Raw genomic sequence first — 21,868 nt, 5'->3', positions numbered from 1 at the left:
TCTTTCAGAAGAAGCATCCTTGCATCAAGCAATACAATTTGCAAAAGAAAAGAAGCTTTTCACTGATGTAAAAAGACTTTATAGCTGAGTTGTGGTCCTGAAATCTTTCTAACACACGGAACAAACTTGAAAAATCAGTATATCAGGCCCGCCTCGGATTCCACAAAAGCACTTGATTGCAGAGGAGCATACATTGTGTTTGGAAACTCAATGGAAAATAATACATCCCCATCAACTACACTCGGAAGCAAGAAAAATTGGGAACCAAATAAAAAGACTGCATGCAAGAGCGAACAACTACCAGGTCATATGTAACTAATCAAAAATTACTCCTAGTTTGATGGCTAAGATGTCATGGGGTGCTATTAAGCACAACCTGGATCTCCCTTTCTCTCTGGCTACATGATGCTGATGCTTCTGTTATTGCCCCATGTTTTGTAAGCTGTGCTTTTAAAAACAAACTGAAGCCAATTGTTTCCATCCGTTCCCCTGGCTCGATGTGGCACTACCAAACTAGCATCCAAATTTCAACTGAAAAGGTTTAGGACTTGAATATATTTTTCTGATTGAAAATGAAGCAAACTCCCTGTGACCTCATTTAAGCATTCTGCAGGACAGGTGACAGCACCCTTCTGGTATCAAATAGTAAGAACCAAGCTCTATCATATAGGACCTGTCTGAAATAAATTAGACCCAAAGCTACATTTCAACCCCCAGTCTTGTCTCGGATACGAAAAGTAGACCTTTTCCTGTATGGATCTCACAGCACAGCCCAGTTCCACTTTCCAGTGGAGGATTGCATGGCAAGGGCAGATTTTACTAGACACTGTGCTCCAATTTCCATCTGACATAAATAGTAGGCAGACTGGGATCCCCAGACAAAATATGTACTAGAAACCTCTTGAAATGTAGATGTAGGAGGTAATGAAAATGAGTTTGAAATTTCTTATAAATTAATTTATTTGCAAAACTTAAATTTGAGGAAACAAACTTTGTATGTATAAACAGAGCAGCTTCAAGTAAAATAGTTCCTGTGGTTTGATACAGACTTCCTAATCAGGGTCAGAAATTCAGAAAAGCCAGTATCCCAGAAGTGTCACCACCAGCAATCCGGGGGAACCCGCAGGGAAGCCCCTGCCAAATCAGGAAGAAAGACTGGTGCCAGAGACCAGATCTGACCCAAAGATAGCTTTTTCTGCTGCTAGCACTTGTTGGACAGACACAGCAAGACTGCGTGCAAAACTGAAAATATGAGGTCTGACACTCATCCCCACTGGTCCTTTTTTCCGTATTACTCTCAGATAAAAAACATGCATTATTTGCAGAAACGTCATCGCATGAGTCCTTGTAAGAACAGCATCACTCCTGAATTATGAGGTTAGTTAAGAATCCTGTAAAAAAAATCCCAATATAACTAAGAGAATCGAAGCACAAAATTTAGCTAGCCAAGTGTTTCGGAGAGAAGACAGTCATTTTGAGGGAAACGACCGAACACGTGTAACAACTAAAACAGATATAGAAGCTGCTAGGACATAACTGTGAGAAGCAAAGCTAAATATAATGCAGTTGAGAATTATTATGACAATCACACAACCACCCCGCAATTCCTGAGCTGCTGCATCTTTCTCTATGTGCACCCTGACTGTAAGGGAACCAAGATACTTACGTATTCACACTCAAACTGCTGTGCTCACTTTGTATTGTATTGTAAATACTCTTCTTGCTTCAGGGTCTTTTTCTTTTTTTTTCCCCCCATTTTTAACATTAATTAAAGCATATTAAAATAATTATTTTTCTGTTTACCCTAGATATAAGAATTTGACTGCACCTGTTAGAAGGAAGAACAAGCTATCACAACCATGTCAAGAGGATGCAGTGTGCTTTTGTCTCATTTGCATCAATTAGGTCAAGATAATATGACCAGGGGACCCACCTGTTTTAACATTTTCCCAGCATGTTAAGCAAGCACATAAATAATCTCTAAAAATATGCCAGGGAAAGTATAGCTTAATTCTCCAAATCTCTACTCCTCTAAGCGTAGCTGTTACAAACTTAATGACCCAAGTCCTTCTATGGTGTCTTACAGAGTTAGCTCTGCTAACGTGGATTTAACCACTGTTGGTGGCAGACTATACCTGTAAACACAAAACAGGTATTCCAGACTTTGTGCAGCAAGTTAAAAGTTTGGTGCTGTAAATAAAGTAGTCCTGATTTCAAGAACTGTACAGGCTTAATCTGAGCTTCTGTGTGTATAAAAAGGTAATTTACAAGTACTGAAATTTCCTTCCATATGTCAGCTAAGGATTTTGAAGAATCCTAATAGTTTAACATCAACAATGGAAAAACAAATGGCAAAAGATGCAGATTAAAAATCTGCATTGCAAGTTTCTGTAAGTGTTGTAAATTCTATTTATCAGTCCAGAGACTGACATTTTGCCTGAACAGATAAACAAAGCGCTGAGTTGAATGGTATTTGCCTGCAGATCAAAATGCTGATTGTAGAATCAGTTTTAGTCTCTTTACTAAAATATCTCCTATTCTTTAATACCATGTTTCTTGGCTTCGGAGGAGACCAATTATTTTAGCTGTTTATTGGTATTACGCATTTTACTGCGGAGAACATCCATTTTATCTGCAACTAATCCAAGTGCAATGAACCTCTCTTAATCCTTGCAGAGCGCCTCTGAGAGAAGAGAGCACTGGCCTGGGGCAGCAGGACCTGCATCTCTCAACATGCCTTATGAAATTGGGCAGGCCACTTATCTTCTGCTTCACTTTTCTCTTTTTTTTCCCCGCTCTGCCTTGTTTATTCAGGCTATAAACACATGGAAACAGGAGCCAGTCTCACCATTAGTATTAGAAAGGCTAGTAATTCAGGTCTTCTCTTCACCTGGGGTCAGTGCAGTGCTGGGATACAATAAAAAAAAGAGCTGAGTGCTTACTGAATCTGTGAAATTAATATACAAACACTTGCAAGAGTTGTTCTTTCTTCCTTCACCTCGGGTACCTGCTTTCTACTCTCAACTCCAATATTTACTGAAACATGAAGATTTGGTTGAATCATTTAATCCATCTTTGTCATTTGATAAACTGAAAAACTACGTAACAGGGCGTGCATGTGTGTACGCATGTGCTAGTGTATACATAGAGAGAGATGCAGAGCAACTGACAAAAATAGCTAATAATGCTGTCGGGAACTAAACCTCTTCATTAATTTTCAAACTAAATTATGAATGCTCATTAACAAGTCAAGAGAAAGTCCAAGAAAACAAGCCTTCACTCCAGCTCTCACTGTTGTATTCCTGGACGAACACTGACAACCCAAGCCCTTTCAGCACCCAACAAGGGGGAAGGAAGCTTTTTCTTTTCTCTTCCCACTCATTTCAAGGACTCCGATTGCACAGCAGGCTTAATTACCACACAACTAACTACAGATCCTTACCTGTGGCGACAGAGAGGAAAAACAATCTCTCTTGTACGCGTCTATCAGGGAAGATGTTCTGTCATTGGCTTAGTGGTACTTGCCTGCACCACCCAATGGTGCATGAAATTCTTCATTTTAAGAAATACAGAGGCATTTTGCTTTGCCACGACAGAGTATCAAGAAGCAACCACGCAGCAAGGATTGGCAGCCACGCTAAATACTGTCTAGTGCACCTGCAAAGTTTCTCCTTTTTACTATCCCTGCTGTGAGTTGGGGAAAAAAGAGCCTTAAAAGTCCTATTGACGTAACATCCATGTGGGTCTTGTGACTTGTAGGAAAGGTCACTGGAGTAAGCTTTCAATTTTCCTCTCTGTGAACATTTTCAACATTACTTTAACATGGAAATGCATCAGGCACTATTTAGGGTACATAGTTCATCCTAAAAGACACCCTTTGCAGCACTGTAATCGGTCCTAAACCCATTACATTTTTTAGGCTCCTGATCAATTCTTTAGGTTCACGTGATTAGTCAATTAAAATATAACAACTCTGCCTTTCTCAAATATTCAAAAGGGATGGCGTTCATCAAAAATAACCAAGTAAAACAAAAGGTTTCTAAATGCAGTTGTATTTTACATCTTGTATTCCAGAAAAACATCAGCAGACTTTGCAAAAAGCAGAAGACCTCTCACTTTCAAAACACATCACTCCCTCGGGCTGAGTCATATGGATCTCCAGCTTTAAAAAGAGGAAAAATCTAAAAATCCTCTCTACTACAAATCTGCATGAGAAAGCTTAATTTGTAGCTTTTGAGGAAGTTGGAGCATTGATCACAAGCTTCTGCAGCCCAATTATAGTTACAGCATGGCTACAGAGCCACAATAGCACATGCACATGAGAATTATCAAAAAAACAAAATTATGGCAGGAAGTGATGGAATAGCTCTGAATGTCACCACTGAGAGAAAGGCAGAGCAAGCCACGATTTCCCTTGCCCCAGGATTATAACTAAAAAAATTCTTAAAGAAATTTCTACCAGTGAGGTCTTTGGCCTGCTCAGCTGAGGCTCCACTGGGTTGCCACTAGGAGAACAACGTTCTCCAAGAAAACTTGCAAAATATTCTAACAGAGAATTATCAAAACATCATGTTTCTTAAATTTACTTCTGCTCATCTCAGCACTGACCTTGTTTTTGGGGGGTTTGGGTGTTTTTAAACCAAATATTTTTGTTTGGCAATGTCAGACTATAGATTTTCACAACAGGAATGTTATTTCAGGACCTGTGCTATGCACTTTCTACTTCAGCTCTGAAAAGGCAAGCAAATACTCCTGTTCTACATGGCTCATTTCCCATAAGCAGGGCATTTCTTACTAGAAAAAAAAAGTAGGTAGAAATTGGCAATACAGAAAATATCTGAACTTTATTAAAAAGTTATGAACCTCATTTTTGCATTTGCTTCAGTTTTTCACTCCTAAAACGTAACATGAAACTCACTCCTAAAAACAACATTGGCCAAAAATAATGAATAAAATTTGTGTTGTTTATGCAATGGTAATGCTGTTACCGGAATTTAGAAATCAGTAAAGCTGGGTTAGTTCAGCATTACCAAATGAAAATGGTCTTTCTTTGTTCAAGCTTAGTTTCTTCTGATAGGAAAAATAAACAATATCATATTAATTCTTTAAAGGAAACAGACTCAGTTTTCTTTAAAGGAAGCAGATTCAGCTTTCACAGGCCAAAACCTGATTTACTCTTTTTTCTCTTTAATGGAATTATAAACTAATAGCTAGGAATTATAAATATAGTATAAACATACAGCTAGCAAAACGAATGCAATACTACTTTCCTAAGTACTTTACTACTTCCATAAGAAAAATCTATGAGAAAGCCCAAGGGACTTTGATAACAGTGGAATTATTGTTGTCATTTATGTTATAGAAGTTAGCACCAGTTACCTTTTTGTAGCACAGCTGCCACACTGTTAAAAACTTCTAGAAGAAAGGAGATTGGCAAAATTTAAATGTTTTTAAAACGCAGCAAGGTAGTGGGCAATGTAATGGTATTTTAGTGTTTCCTGTCCCGTTCCACAAGGCCTTCCAGAAGGGGAGAGACACCACCCCGAGCAGCCACATCCACCCCAGCATCCTGCTCGTGCCTCCATCACGAGGCCAGACACCCGTCACCACCAAACCCACGCAAGAAGGAACAGCTGCCCTCTTCTGCGCCGGCAGCACCCGCGGAGCCCCGCAGGGAGCAGACAGCCATGGCCTGGGGTGCCTCAGGAAAGGGGAGGGTGAAGGAAGGACCGACTGCACCCTCTGACCGATGAGAGGCACTGCCAGGCAGAGTTCTGAGATCGGGTTGTGCAGAGACAGGAGACTGGGACCTTGTTGGAGATAAGAAAAGGCAAAAAGGTCAACTGCGTTCAAAGAGACTTCCCAGCTCTTGGTTTTAAAAGTGCTTCTCAAGCCAGTTCACAAAAGCTGTGTTTACTGATCTGTGGCTGGGATGCTGTGCAGGCAGCCCAGAAGGGGTGCAGGCACACACCACCCCCATCATTTGCTGCTGGCTACCCAAGTCATGTTTACTACCGCTTCTTGCTTGCTGGGGAAGACGCTCAGCGTCCTTTTCCCTGTGCCTCCTACTCAGCTCATTCCTCCACCTTTCCCATCCACTCCACTCCCTGCCCTCCAGCTCTAGATCTCGCTTCTGCATCCATGCGTCACCCACTCACTACCTTGCCTACACTCTCCCCTTCTTTCTATCTCTTCCCACCTATCCAAGGGCTTTTCTCACATCTGCTCTCACTCCTTTGAGCCCTGAGCTTCTCACATCCAACCTCCTCTACTCCTCAACAAGCAGGAGGAGTGGAGGACAGAGGGAAGTTGGAGGACAAGATGGGCGCACCACAACAGCAAGGAGACACACAGGTGAGGCAGGAGAGAGAGAGAGGAAGCAGTCCGATTAGGAAGGATTTGGGTCAAGAGAAGGTTGTGAGGGGTTGTGAAAACACATGAGCATACAACAGGGGAGATATCAGTGCACAGCTGCCCTAGAATTACACTCTCTGTAGTCAACTTCTAAAAGCTACTGCTGACAAAATATCTTCCCAGCTGCAACAGTGTCCTGACCCAGTTCTGGGATGCCTAAGTGCTTTAATACTGCTTGTGTTAACAGCTGCATAATAAAAGTAAGGGATCATATTTTACACTGGTAAATTATTTCCCTGTTCATCAATTTGTTAACATCAAGGTATAGCAAATTACATACCCCACGCTCAGTGTGCCTGTATGTTCAGTGCACCAAAGCCTAAGATAACATTATCCTCAGATAACATGGCCATTGCATAGCTCATGTGAGAATAGTAAACATGTTAGGATTTTACTTTCCGTCATGAAAAAGTTATTTTAAATCCAGCATGCAGTTTCCTGATATTCTTCAGTATGTGGTGTTTCACACAGCTCTCCTAGCACCACTGCCGCAGCTGCAAAGAAGTGTGCAAAGAGTGCAAAGAGCACGGGAGTTGCATAAAGGGTAGTAGTATAAAGAGAAATGTCTGTGGAAACATAGTACTAAGCAGAGACTGGGGGTGCTACCATCTAACATAAAGAGCTCCAGAAGAGGACATCTGTCTACAGCCATGATTGATGCTTTCATCTCAACCTAGCCCATCAGGAGGTATGGGAAGTGCTGCTAACAATCAAGCTAGTATTGCTATGATGAATCATAGTGGCATCAAGTTAATACAACTCATCAGATCCTAATTAAACCACTCTATGTTGCTAATCACTCTGTGTATCTCAAGTGATCTTTTGCAGCACGCCTGACTCCAGTGAGGGTGGGCCAATCAATTCTCTAATGAGTCCTCACTTCTGCAAGCACTTGCACAAATGCTCCCTGGACTTCCATACAGCCACAGTATATAAAATTAAGCAACAAAAGCGAAGTTCGGTTCAGTCTTCCTGTTTCTTTTCTTCTGATGGTGCAGAGGAAAAGCGTGTCTATACAAACACACACACTAGCAACTCATCAAAATAAGTTTTGTAAAATCAAGCTGATCAAATATCTACTCTAGTGGGATTTACCTATATTCAGCTCTCTAATTGCTTCTTTCATCTTTCCACATGAAAAACAATACTTCATCTCATCTCTTCCAAGATTTGTTAGCTTAGGAAAATTAATCCCTTTCACGGAATTTGATAGGTGTGGATCAGTATCACTTAGAAGACAATGAAATATGCATCATTCATAGCATGCAGTAGAAGATGTCTACAGGATGAGAGAGAACAGACTGGGGTAAAACAGATATTTTCCTTCAAATTCCTTTTGCACTTGTTTGAAGTGCATTAATCACTTGCCTTTTCACCAAATATATACAGCTTTCATGGCAAATGAGTCAAGGCATTTTCTTCCCCCCTCCCCCCCCCTTTTTTTTTTTTAAACTAAAGCACTAAGTTCACATTTAGCTTCCATTAAATCCAAGAGAGCCTTCTGCTGCTCTTGTTGGAGTTAACAAGACCTTTTCCATTAACATAAATGTTACTGAGTAGAATCAGTTGCTTATGATAAGACTACTCTCTGTAATCTTGGCATATTTCAGTCGAGTGCCAGAAACATCACACTTTCCTTTCTCACCGGCTCCTTGCTGTTCTACCCACATTTTCATACCTGTAAGTTTTCCCATGGGTATTTCTTTCCTGTAGGCTGTACTAACCTACCGAAACCATAAAGTCTGCATAAACCTTTTCTATTGGTGTAGTGTGTAAATCCTTTCAGCTTGATTTCACCAAATTACATTAAAGTCTTACAGCCTTACGCCGAGTCTTACCCTAGGCATCTTTAGCTGAGGCTCATGCTTGAACTTGACCTGTGAATTATCAAATTGGTCATTTTGAAATATTGGCCACATATCCTGCAGTCATGCATCTCAGATAAGAAAAATCTGTTTCTGACATCATTACAAAAAGGAGCTAAAAATGTGTTTCTTTGCCACAAGATGAAAACTCTCAGACTTTAAAGGTTCACGACTCACCTATTTTTGTCCTCCTTCTGTTAACCAAAACCCCATGTGTTTATGATCGCTTGGGACACGACAGAACTATGAATACTTCCATTAAAAACTCAGCATGTTCTTATGAGTGCCACCATGGAAAGTACTTCACACTGTCCATCTATACCAAGTGATACCTATCAGCAACTAGACCTACTGCAATTTTTCTAAGTTATTAGTAAGAGGCTCCAATTTATATTTACTACCACGTTGTCTGAGAGCCTGAATGATGGACAAGGACCTTGAGATGCCAAGAGCAATGGAAACACCTAGGAAAAAGAAAGTCTTCCCCATCTGTTGGCTTCACTTGACCATTCCACTGACTTCTGGAACAACCACCTGCTTCCTCTTTGCTCTCTGTACCCACCTTCACATCTCTCAAAATAAAACCAAAGGCATTTCACAAACACTTCCTAGATGAAAATCTAGGGGGAGAACAAGTTCACTTCTCCCTTCTGTCGCAGTGACCCTACATGTGAGTTAGAGGAGTCCAGAGGTCCCCTGAAATCAAAATCAGTGTTTCCATGCATGTAGCACAAAGCAACAGTCTGGGAACTTCAAACATGAAAGCTGCTATGCAGAAATCTCTTTATCCATCATGTGTAGTTTATTTTGTACAGAGAATAGTTATTAAGACTTTTTATATTAGTAAGGCCCGATTTACTATTCATACTCAATATTCATGACTATTTTGTCAGACTGTATTAAAGGATTTAACCTCAAAATTCCCAAGTGGAAGAGATAAGAACTATCAAATGTCTCAGAGAAGGAAACTGAGAAGCATGATTTAGGAGACAGCAATGAAATCAAGAGTTTGATATTCAGGAAAGGAATAACTATTCATAAAAGTAAAAACATTCACTGCTTCAATAGACAAGCCAATCTCCATTAAAAACCAAAATCTGATTATTGACGTTTTCTCTCTACTTCATAATTTAATCACAAGGATAACAATCCTATGTAAATTTAATTTCAGCAAAATAAAGTTACTAAGAATGTCTATGCAACCCATGTAAGCATATTCCATTTTATAAAGAAGGACCAAGAAATAGATTAAATTTCACTTTTACAAGTAATATGTCACATTTCTTCAAACTCAATATAAAACTATGTTCACTGTATTCCAAAAATTAATGAAAAAATCACCATTCTGTTCAATTTGTTTAATGTAAATTAGCATAAAGTATTTCATTCTTCATTGCCTCTTTGTGATTATATGGTAACATAATGAAGACTTACAGTATATATTACTTCTAGGTCTCACCTTGTAACTATGAACTTAACTAATAATAAAAAAACCCAAACAAACAAAAAAAACAGTGAACCAGATCCATAGAAGGATGTAAGCTTCCTATTTCAATAGGAATTAGATATATAAACATCCTAACACTTCTGTATGCTTATATTTACAGTTCCCAGGAAGTGAAACACTCAAGGCACAAAACATCCATAAACACTCAAGCATCATGTAACAAATTGTAGCTAATTTTAATCATGTAAACAACAAGGGTCCATCCAACAGCACACTGAAGTAATCTCCCATTTAATTTCAGTCTTATTGAATCTCTAAAGGTAATTATCATTTAAACAAGGACTCTCTAATCCTATTGCTAAAGAAAATGCACCAGATAAGCCACATTTAGCTCCATGGCACACTCCATCTTTTAACTGTTCTTCAATAAGAAACCAACCAACCAAGACAACACCTGTAATTCCACCTATGGAAAAGGGTTTTCAAACCTACTTCAAAATGGCACATACTCAAAAATGATGCACACAAACATAATTCCTGAGTTTCAACATGCACCCATCCCAGAACAGGACTAGGAGACGTTACAGATGCCACCACTGTCCCTATGACAGCACCCTAGCCAAGGAGCATGGGAAGCTCCTCCAGGGTCCCAAGGAAGAGCACGCTGGCAGAAGTCTCCATTCAGCCAGAGGAAGCAGGGAGGCAGGAACAGGAACAGGGCTCGCTCCCCGAAGAAGAATTTCCAGCTGTGATCTACGCATCTGAAAATGAATGTATTTTTGAGAACAAGAGCTCAGAAAAAAAATACAAACTAGCTTCCAACATACACACCTTACAGAAACACCAGCTAAATCCAAACTTCCTTCAATATCTCAAAGACACTTTAAAATACAGTGTTATCACCCTTCAAAAAAAAAAAAATTGCATATTCCTACTGAGTCTGTTCAGACCTTCAAGTAAGATTTTTCACAAATACAGCGTTGTTAAGACCATCACTACTCTCCTGATGAAAATTCACCCTCAATTTCATTTAAAAAAAACCAGGAAATCCCTATAGATCTACAGGAACGTGAGCTTAGCCAACCAAGACTGTTTGTCACGCTGCTCCTGACACCAGTAGCCATTCTGGGTCATCAGAGTCCTTGGGGGAGGCGTACAGTTCCCTGTGGTATCTCCCGCAGAAATTCCCCAGGGAGCCAAGAGATACCATCTACACACCTTTCCCAGCCCACATGTTCCTCCCATTCTCCAACTGCATTACCTGTGTCACCTGCAAACAGGCCTCCACAAAAAAAAAAATCCAGGAGACACACTTGGCAGGCCAGGAGGGAAAAGGTCACAAAGGCCAAGAAACCTTTCGAGGTTAGAAAACAAAAAAAGTGTAATTTCTCCATCTTGGATGCCTTCTATACAGAACTGAAGAACAGATAATTTGGAGCTTATTTAGCATACCTTGTACTAAAAATAAACACTGCTGTCCTCTCTTCTCAGAAGACCCCACACATCTCTGAGAAGCTGTGATGGAACTGAATCACGCAGCCCAAGAAATGCTTCTTCCAAGTAGGATTATTAACATGCCTATTGCTTAATATTCAATCTTTCAACTTCTAATTACTTAAAAGGTAAAAAAAAAAAAGTGACCACACCCTTATAAGCACTACTGAAATAAGAAACAGGCACACAAATAATACAACAGAAGTTTGGTATGGAAACAGATTTATGTTTCAAACTATTTGGTTTTTAGTTGTTCATTGTAGCATAAAGACAAATACTTTTGGACTTCGTCTGAAGCATCCTAACACAAAATCACACTTAACTGACAGCAGGCAGCTACGTATCAATACCAGTTAGATATACTTCTAACTGTGAAGTATAGGACTATCTAAAAGCAGAATCTTCTCTCAAATTCTGACATGCATCATCTACAGTGTCATGCTTCTGATACATGCCAGGTTTTACATGTTGACACTTCACAAATACATTTTTTTCCTGACAGTTCCTTTACTAGCTAACTCCAATGACAGATGATTGAAGCCAGGAGAGTAAATGGTGTCGTTCCTCTATATTTTTGGTACGGAGAGTAAATTTGGTCTAACAACAAGCATTTGTACCCCTAAGCAAGTGAAATACTGCTCTTGCAAGGTCACACCCATCCAACTTTACAGCTTCAAAGCAGTAGAGTCAAGCCTCTCCCAGAACATGCCTACTCCAAAGAGCAGACACCTCCCCGCAACATGCCTCCAGTGGAAACCGCCCCATGGGAGAGTTGGGCAGCAGTAGCTCTCCTCTTTGCTCCATGAGAAACCAAGTGGCAGGACTCCACCGCCACTTCCAAAGTGAACAGCACCACATTCTCTGTGCAAATCATTCAGACTCAGAAAACAGCATGAAACACAACAGGGCTCCCACAAAATCTGCTGCTGTGCAAAAAAACCATGCTCCAGAGCCCTTATGTACTCCTTATGCATAAAGCCAATGAGTTGAGATGCTCTATTTAGGCTACCAACCAAAATTCTCTCAACAAGGAAAGCAACAAAGCAAGAGCAAAGGGGTAGTTCATATCAGTATCTCCAAGGAACATGGAAATTAAAAATTAAAAAAAAAAAAAAAGAAAAACACCCAAGCAATCAGTTACGGTAATAAAGAAAACACTTGTATACATATTCTCATTAAAACAAGCTACATGTGAAACCAAGAAATCCAGCAACTACATTACCAATCACATTAAAGAAACAATAAAACACTAATGTTTCTTCTTCCATGAGTTACTTCAAAACTTTTCCAGTATTTTTTTGCATCCCTCAATCAACTTTGTAGAAAATGAAGAAATAAAAATACAGACTCGGTTCTACAGGCATAGGTTCAAGTTTAGCTTTATTTCCTTCATACCATGAGCAGTCATTGTCTTCACTGTACAAAAAAAAGTAACTTACTTTAATTTTAAGATAATTAACAACACTATTATACAGCAGTCTAGACAGACATTGTCAACTTAAGTCTAAATTGCTTGAGAGGAGACTGGCTGTACAGCCACCATGGACTCATTTGGAGAATGTATTTTCAGCCCAATAGGTTTTATTTGCCCAACGCCTCTTCAGTTTTAGGAAAAGCAATTCCAGTTTTGAGACACATGCCTTCTCAGCTACAATTTTCTCTCTGCCTGCCTTCACTTTCCCCCCTTCCTTCCCCACAAATGAGCTATTAATTCCTAAATAAATGGAATGAGTACCACTTAACATCAGGAGCCACAAGGGTATGTAGGCTCCTATCTCCTGTTTAGAGGCCTGTTTAAACAGGAATTAAAAGACTAAACGCTTCTGTGGATTTAGGCCCAAAAGCTCAAATCTATAAACAGAGGTACCTGACCTCACCAGAGCACTCCCCAGGGTGACCACAAACAAACTGCACAGGCCCCAGAGAAGTTCTCCAAAGACAAACACCATTTTCAGAAGTTTGCTACCGAGACGCAATGGCCTGAACACAAATTAGGAAACTCTCCCTCGCGCTCATCTTCTGAAACCCCAGAGCACAACTTCTGGTTTACATTCGCTGTCTTTGCATCTCCCTAGCGCAACTAAAAGCAAACCACCAACTTAGTGTTCAGTCTGCTTTTAAAAATGAAGTATTTCTTTCAAGGTGCAGTGGCCGCCCTGAGCACTGACATTACTTGATCCAAACATCAACACATTTGGATCACAGCCGATTACCAGAAAACATGACCATCTCCAGGTCAAACACCCGCATGGCAATGCCAGAAGGAAGCACATCTCCAGACCCACACCTCAGCCGCGACTAAGATGCCGTGGTTCCTCTTAGTTTCAGGAACAGCTTAAGTACCTTCCTCGTGAATGGCCTTTGATGTGCCTTTGTTTGAGCAGTGTACTGAAAATAGCACTCATGATACCTTTAAAGTATTAGTCATCCCCCTTTAGCACCGAGGCCACTAGCCCCGAGCGCAACGGGCAGCCCCAGGCCGACGGCGCCTCCTTCCCCGCCCTCACGACCACCACGCCGCCCCTCACCGCGGCGTCGGCGGGACACGGCCACGGCGTCCCCGCCTGGCCCGGAGGAAGCCGCAGGAGCGGGGCGGGGAGTCCCGACCCCCCGGCCGCGCCGCCCCCGGCCCCGCTCACCCTTCTTGTCCATGAGCCACATGAAGAAGAAGCAGGGCGCGAAGCCGATGGGCCCCCAGAAGACGAGCAGGGCGATGTCCCAGCTGCTGAAGCCGAAGGCCAGGCGGGCCGAGTTCTGGATGGGGCCCCAGCTGTTCCACACCAGGCCCTGCGCGAAGCCCAGCAGCGAGAAGAGTAGCAGCACCAGCCACCGCCGCCCGTAGACGCGGCCCGCCAACGGCGCCAGCCGCGGCACCGGCACCGTCGGGCCCCGCTCCGGCCCCCGCGGCTGCGGCCGCCGCCGTTGCTGCTGCTGCGGCGGCGGCGGCGGCAGGAGAGGCTGCCGCTCCTCCGCGCTGCTCCAGCCTAAGCCCATCTGCGGGGGCGCTGACGGGGTCCCGCCGCGGACGGGGCTGGGGGAAGGGACACCCACACTTCAACCCCCGAGCGCGGCGGCGCTGCCCCGGCCCGGCACAGCCGCATGCGCGGTCGGGGAGGGCCGGCGGCCGCCTCCTTCCTCCGCCGGCGAGGGGAGGAGGGAAGCGGCGCCGGGGAGGAGAGCCGGGCCTGCCGCTGGCGGGGAGGGAGTCGTGCCGGCGGACAGCCGCAGCCCCCCGGCCTGTGGGGACGTGCGGGGCGACGAAGCCCCGCGGGGAGAGGGGACTCGGGTCCCGGGGCAGGAGCGGGGCGGCCCGCGGGAGCCGCCGCTGAGGGACGAGGGGCCCCTCGAGTGTCACCGAAGGGGACGGGGGGGAGCACCTGCCTCGGGGCCGCTGTCAGCCCCGGCCGTCACGCTGCTACCGCGGCTCCGCCCCGCGCGGCAGGGCGCAGCGGGCCGGGCTCACGCCCGGGCAGGGTGCCCCTTCCATTAGCGAGGGCGGTGCCGAGCAGAGCCCGCCAGAGTCGCCCCGGAGGGAGAGACCGGAGGAGCATGGCCGGGGCGGAGAGCCGCCGTCCTCCCGCGCCGGGTAGGTGCCCCTCGCCCCTCCGCGCCCGCCCAGCCGCGGAGGGCGCCGCCCCGACCCGGGCCCGCCGCGCTGCGGCCTGACGCGGCCCGACTGCGCGGGGAGGCCCGGACCCGGCAGCGCGGGGCGGGAACGGGGGGGCGAAGCGCCGGCGGGAGCGGGGCCTCCATGCCTCTCCTTCAGCTCCTCCGAAACGTCCCTCTCAGGCGTGGGCCCGTTACCGCTGCCGTCGCAGAGGGCAGAGCTAGGTTGGGCCTTCAGCAAGCGTGGGTACCTTCATGCAGGGAAATAATGCAGCTGAGCTTCTCCGGGGTATCTGTTCTTTTAAAGGGACAAGTAAATTGTTTTGCGTTGAGGTGGATACAAACCCGTTGTGGTCCGAATTGGGGGGGGGAAATAGTAGGATTCAGTTACAGCCTGCACTTAAATCCATTTTAAAAGAGTTTGGATGAATATACCATCATGTGGGCTACACTGAGCTCATTAGAAACTCTTACAATTTAAATAGATCAAGTATATATTAATTCCATTAGGTCGCGTGGGTATTTATCTGTATATCTACCATCTGCACTTGTCATAAAATTAATGGCTCGTATGCTGCACAATGCTTCATCTTCCCTGAAGAAATGAGGTATTTCACTTTGGCTTGCTTAGGCATTCTGTCACAAAGTCTGGAAGTTGGCTTGATAAATGCCTGTGTGCTTATTTGGGGAGAGCTGAACAGTGGGATCCACGTGGGCTGGTTTTAGATCCAGTGTCAGTGTCGTAACTCTGTTGATGTGCTGGGCAGCGTACGTCTGAATTTCACACGTGGTGCCTATCCTGTGGTTTTGCAGCCAAAACCACACACTCCCATGAAATTCTTCCCAAAACGTACGGACATTGCATTTTGTTTAGCCCGCACAGCTCTGTTTGCTAGACTGAGGTTCAAATTAGAACCTGCACTGAAGCTGCAAAAAGGAAGTTTGTACCAACTGAAATCAGCAGAGGTATGATCAAAAAGGAAATGAGATTTTGTCTAGAAAAGTTCAGGAAATTCCCCAGGAAAAAATAAAATTCATGCACAATTAAATAACGGGGGGACATACGGATAGTAACAAACACGGATAGTAACAAACTAAAATTTGAGCTTGCCGTGTACAACTGTAGTGGCTAAAATATAGTAAAATATTGGATGAGATTCAGATTTGATCATGACTGATGCATATTCCAGTAGTGCTTTGGGGCTCCAAGTAAGATTAATTCCCTGTTTTACTAGGTCTTTTTCATACATTACCATCTCAGCATAGTTTAACCCATGCCAAAATGTTCTTTCAATTTACAATGGCTGTGTTACTACTATAATATAATTGATTTGGTGGCGTTGTGCCAAAGACAAAGTGCTGTCATTTGCAGAAGTAAACAAAGTGAAAAAATATTTCTCTCTTTGAACATTTTTCAATTAACTGTAGTAATTGTGGGGGTTTCTTGGTTGTTCTAGTGGCAGGAAACCCATCCAGAAATAAAGCGAGTGGGGCTTTGCAGTGTCCTTTAACTGTAAAACTTGCCTCTTACTACCTGCATAGTAAAATGAAAAATTGAATGTAAGCAGGATAACTCTTTGATAACTTATCCCAGCCACCTCATCTTATGATGGGTTTAAAGATACTTTGACTTTTGCGTGGGTCAGCAAGAAAGAGAAATTTCTGAGAAACAGCAACAAAAGAAAGGAGCTGTCAAAATAGGCTCAGAAAATCTAGGGTTATTTACTATTGACTTAATCATGACTTAAATAATTTATTTTAATTGCTTGATTTGAAATCGCTCCATCTTTTCATAGCTTCACAACCCATATGTGCATCTTTCAGTCATGGCCTGACCTTTTCTATTCCAGCTATTTAATTAACACAGTGTAATATTCTGTGTGAATTATTCTTGTTTGCAGGATATGGTACCATTTAAATTTGTTAATGTAAAGGAGCAGTGCATTGTTGATAAACTGTTGGAAACCAAATTAGCTTTATCTTGCAGCTAGCTGATTGCATTATTTCACTCATGGGTATAATACTTCTCTAAATATGCTAATTTCACTCTTTTCTCCGTGTGGTGACATTTTTACTGTTCTCATTACTGACATTTGTAATATTTGGGGTGGGGAAATCTTTTCTTGCTTTAACCTCATTATAATGTAGCTAAAGAGATTTGAATATTATCAGATGAAGTGCACATATATTCAGGCAAGTGGAAAGGTTATTTTGTCTCCTGGCCCAGAACTTGCATGCCTATAGCAGGACTTGCATAGGCAGAAACGGCACCTAGATCCTAAACTGTGATACAGAAGCCCATCTCGTTATGAACTGCCCAACCACGATAGCATATCCATTGATAGGTGCCTCCATTTCAAACCTAAAAGCTCTCGAGGTGGTTGCGTCTCCGTATTCATGCCTATCTGCCTGTGTCCGGCCTAAAACCTTCTGGAATTCATCTTGGGAAGAGTTGGTGGCCTGGAGCTCTGATAGACTAGTGGTGACAGATAAAAATTATATGGCTGAAGCTGTTACTGCTGCCAAATGCTCATCCCATCCCTGAGGCAGGCCTGGCTGATCCGCTTATGAGTTGGCACCTAGACTGTGCTGATTTAAGCCTGGCTTATTAAGATAAACTGAAGACTTTGACAGGTTTGTTATAACCTTGAGGCATCTGGAGAGTGTAATTCAGCTTAAACGCACCTATCATGTAATGGTTGAGCTGAGCAGTCCAGGAAAGTATCCCCGCCATGGTGCAACCCCCAGTTCCTAGTGCATTAGGAAGTGCCATTTGCTCTCTCCTGTCATCAGGTTTTTGACAGATTTGCTCTCCACGTGACTTTCTTCAGAGAGATTCAATGAACTTCAGCATCCCCTTGTTTCTTTATGCCTCTCTCCCCACAACTCCTAATGTCATGTGTAGAATCTTGTACTTTCTTGTGTCAACTCATATCTTGCAATCTGACAAGTAGCAATTGATTGCATACCCTGTGAAGGCTAGAAGCATTTTGGCACAAAATAGGCAGGACCCAAAATTCATTCAAAGATTCAAAAATGGCATTTAGCCAATTCTGAATATTCCTTCCAGCATCCAAAAAGAGGCCTGTTTTCCAGGGATTTCCCTCAACTTCTAGACTTCAGCTGGAGTTGTGACAATGTAGTTTCAGAGCTGCCATAAACAGCACTAGTGTAGGAGGGAGCTGTAACGGTCCTCTTCTTTACAACCCCTGTCTTGAACAACAGCTTTGAAAGTGAGCCTGTGAGGTGTGAGCAAATCCCGTTCTTCCCTCATCAAGTTTTGACATCCCTTTCCTTTTAGTTACTTAGGGACAGGTTGTTCGGGATCTGCTCTGTTTTGGGCTTGGTTTGGGCACCTTCCAATCTGTGTATTCTGTACCTTTCAGCATCTTTTCTCGCCTTTCTTTTTTATTGAGATGTAGCTAGACTTCCAGTTCTAACATCATACAATGATTTCCTTGTACTTCAGGAGGAGAAAGGTTTTACAGTGCTTCCTTTTTCTTTCTTCTAGTATCAACAAGAAATGAAAATACAGATACATCTTCAGCTTACGAAAGCTGAACAGTTTTGTTCTTAAATTCAAATATCAATGCTATCCAGTGGGCATTCATTTATACCTTTTGACTGCAGGCTGTGTATATCCACATTGCAAAGCGACCATTGTAGTGGAGATGGTTCTAGGTTTGTGGTGAGCCAGAGCCCACTGCAAGGTCCTTTAGGGAGATGTGGGGTAGCTCCTTTCTCTTGCAGAGTTTACCTTTGTGGTTGGCCAATGAAGGACATCTCACCAGATTCCCTGTAGACCACACTGTAGGTTCTTTACTGTAACTCTCAAAAGGAATATGCAAAAGTCACACCTGACTTGGGCTTTGAGTACATTTAAAGCATTTTGTATTCCATTTCTGCTTGTTCTGCCATTCATTACCTGCTTAACATTGAACATGTAGATGATGATTGTATCTTCTTTGAGGGGGAGGTGGAAGCTGCATGATGTCTTTCATCCAAGCTCATTTTGATGGCTACTTCCCTACCTCACTTGGACAGCCTTCAGGCTCAGTGTCTTAGGTATTTTAGGGATGTTACGTTGGAGCTCCAACCCCAGCAGACCATGGTCCCTATGTTCTTTCATTTTATTCAGGGCCACCATGTGCAAGTAAGTGCAAACAACATCAACAGAGTATTTTGCATCCCAAAGTTATGCTAGGGAAATCCAGTTTCAAAGACTGATGGTTTTCTGTCTTCCTGAAAACCTGAGCATGATGGAAATGAACTGAGTCACACGAGGATGTTAAGCTTGAGTTGGGAGTACAGGGTGAAAATGTCCACCTGTCTCCTTGGGCTAGGACTGCCTCAGTGTAGATCTCATTGTCTCTGATGCCAGCAAGAAGAGCTAATCATACTGCTCTAGTACTCGTCTGTTCATTGTGTCTCTGGTGAATGTGTTTCTCATTTCTTATCAGACTTTGTCATTGCTCTTCTATTGTCTTACATCGAAGCAGCAAGGAGTAACTTAATTATTGCTCTGATATAATTAATGATGTAGGCATTAGGGAGTTTGTTTCTATTAGTCTGCCTAGTCACACTTGGCTGTCATACAATAGGTATGCTGTGCACTCTCCAAATGAGTCTTCTGAAGACCTGATTGTCTGGGTAGGTGTTTGGGATCAGATCCATACTGAAGACATAATGCTCACAAAATGTTGTTTGTCTGTTTGGAAATGTGACTCTTTATCATGTAATTCTGCATAGAAGGAGGCTAAATTGATTATTTCTGTGCTTTTCTAAACAGGGGCATATATGATTTAAGATTAAATTTTTCTATGCTTTGTGATCACACTGAGATTCTTGGGAGTAAATACATTAGCACGAGATTTTGATTTCTATTAGAGTATTTCAACAAGAGCGATGGTAAGGCAGTTTGGATGTCTTGGTATAAAAGTGCAACTTTAACCTTTTGCAATTTTATTGTTTTCCTAATGTTCAGGGATTTATCTTAAATTTCTAAGTACCATATGCTTTTGAAGACTGGATATAGAAGACATTATTGCTTCTAATACTAATATTAAATTAGTCAATGGTTGACATAGTGACATTAATGTTTAAAAGGAATCTGAAAATATTGAAACTCCTCTACTGAAAGGACTTTTCCAGGTATACTAATAGGTTGACAGACACTGAGTTTTAATAAATTTTGCATATCGCAAGAAGCTTCCACAATTCAAAGCAGCACCACTGTCATGGTTTCTTCTAAAATTAAAGGTCACCTTCAGTCTCCAGAAAAGCAGGTGCAGCTGATTAGAACAAGAGTTCATGCACATCTGAGTGGAGATTTGGGCCTACAGAGTCCTTGATCTTTTCTGATATTTAGCTCTTGGTGTTTACAGATAAAGAAACTTTGCAGGCAGTTGTTATTTGAAAAAGAAAAGAGAAAGAAAATCTCTGGAGGGAAGATGATAAAAATATGTTGACACCACTAGCTGCAGCTTGTTGTATTATAAAGTTGTGAAACATAAGCTTCTATGTAACAAGGCTGTGCTTTTTCAGTAAAAACAGAGTTTCTTTTATGTTTAATATTTATATTAAAAATGGAACTAACATTACTGAAATTTTAAGGTTGAAAATTAAATTAGAAGAGCTTGGTAGTTCACATTTTGGTGAGCTGTATTAGGTCGAATGTATCCTTAGCTGTACATTATGTCAAAGCAAGATTTTACATTCTTTATATGAACCCCAAGATTCAAAACATACACTGTTAACAGTTTTTCACAAACAAATTCCATGTTGCTGCATGAGAACCTTTATAAAATAGAGAAATAGCAACTTGAAACAAAGGTTAAGCTCACTTCTGCTTGTTTTACCCTGCTGAGAGAAATGGAATGATGTAAACAGATGGAATAGTAGCCATGCTTTTTGTTTAGTATTCCTATAAAAATGGCAATCCCTAAATCTAATACCCTGATTATGCATGTTGGGTTATTGTGCAAAATATTCCGAAACTGTTCTTGAGGTTCACATGGTGGGTCTCTCTGGTTTCTTTCAGTTCAATAATTTATGTAATTCAAAAATACTTATTTTAGTCTTTTAAAGTATAATTTCATTCTGACAATTATACTTCTAATTGACTCGGTCATTAATCGTAATTTGTATCCTGTGTATTATAATAATGAACAAAGTCTTGTATACTTCCATCATAACCCCTTTGTGAATCAAATTCAAAAGGCTCAGTTGTATTACTGACTATTTGTTACAATGGCTTATGGGAAAAAACATATTTTTAGAATACTATTGACTATTTACTACAATAGGTTATGGCAAAACGGTGTATTTTAGAAGATGTAGATTGTTTTGCTGCTGTCATTTTGAAGTTCTTGTCAGTCAAGTTTGCAGGCTAGGACAACAATAAGGTCATAAATGGTTACAGTTTCTGGCAGTGAATTTTATACAGTGCACTCATCAATTTAAGAGTAGTGCATTCATATTTACTACTAACAAGGAACAGAAAAAGAAACAGAAATAAACTTTACTTACAACATGAACAAATTCTTTTTTTCTTAGAAATGTAGATGTTAGTTCCCGGGTGTGCCAGTTCCCTTACTTTCAACCATAATGTTATATTAGTATTAAGTTTTGTATTAAATTTCCCATCTATTAGGAAATGTTGTGAGAGATGTGTATCAGTGCCGGTGGGCTATTGGGAAGAAATGGCTTTGCTACTAAATTTCCTCAGCAGCAGGTGGGTGTAATTTACACCCCAAACAGACAGAAAGGTGGAATTGCAGCAGCCTAGCTTAAGGAAGAACAGTCTCTCCTTCAGAGAAACTCTTTTATATCCTGATGGAAGGTGTTGGTCAAAGACCATAGTCTTTTCCTTCAAAGGAAAATGAAATGCCATTTATCTGACAAGTGCTGCAGTTTCATTGTTTCACTTTGCTTTCAGCAATTTTGCCAATAAGAAGTATACAAAGTTCATTGGAAATACTTTTAGTATGACTTCTGTCAGTTGTACATATCCTAATTTTCCTCGGTTTGGGGGGGGTGGGAG

General features: G+C 42.0%; 2 protein-coding genes across 3 annotated transcripts in view; one reads left to right on the top strand and one right to left on the bottom strand.

The window, feature by feature from the left end:
* The window catches only part of SLC49A4 (solute carrier family 49 member 4), a 71,550-nt gene extending 57,239 nt beyond the window's left edge, over positions 1 to 14,311 (bottom strand). Inside the window, exon 1 of the mRNA XM_076342970.1 lies at positions 13,860 to 14,311. Within this exon, the coding sequence (XP_076199085.1) occupies positions 13,860 to 14,214 (355 nt within the window). The 5' untranslated portion in view covers positions 14,215 to 14,311. The remainder of the gene's footprint in view (positions 1 to 13,859) is intronic.
* Positions 14,312 to 14,583: 272 nt separating this feature from the next.
* Positions 14,584 to 21,868, top strand: part of HSPBAP1 (HSPB1 associated protein 1) — a 40,012-nt gene continuing 32,727 nt past the window's right edge. Inside the window, exon 1 of one of the 2 annotated variants that reach the window (XM_076342969.1) lies at positions 14,584 to 14,806. In XM_076342969.1, coding sequence (XP_076199084.1) covers positions 14,770 to 14,806 — 37 coding nt within the window. In that variant the 5' untranslated portion in view covers positions 14,584 to 14,769. The remainder of the gene's footprint in view (positions 14,807 to 21,868) is intronic. The other variant, XM_076342968.1, reaches the window with a different exon arrangement.

The sequence above is a fragment of the Aptenodytes patagonicus genome, chromosome 6 (genome assembly GCF_965638725.1).
Source record: "Aptenodytes patagonicus chromosome 6, bAptPat1.pri.cur, whole genome shotgun sequence".
In the NCBI taxonomy this organism is placed as follows: Eukaryota; Metazoa; Chordata; class Aves; order Sphenisciformes; family Spheniscidae; genus Aptenodytes; species Aptenodytes patagonicus.
Note: the sequence above shows the minus strand (reverse complement) of the source record. Positions and strands in the feature narration are given on the sequence as shown.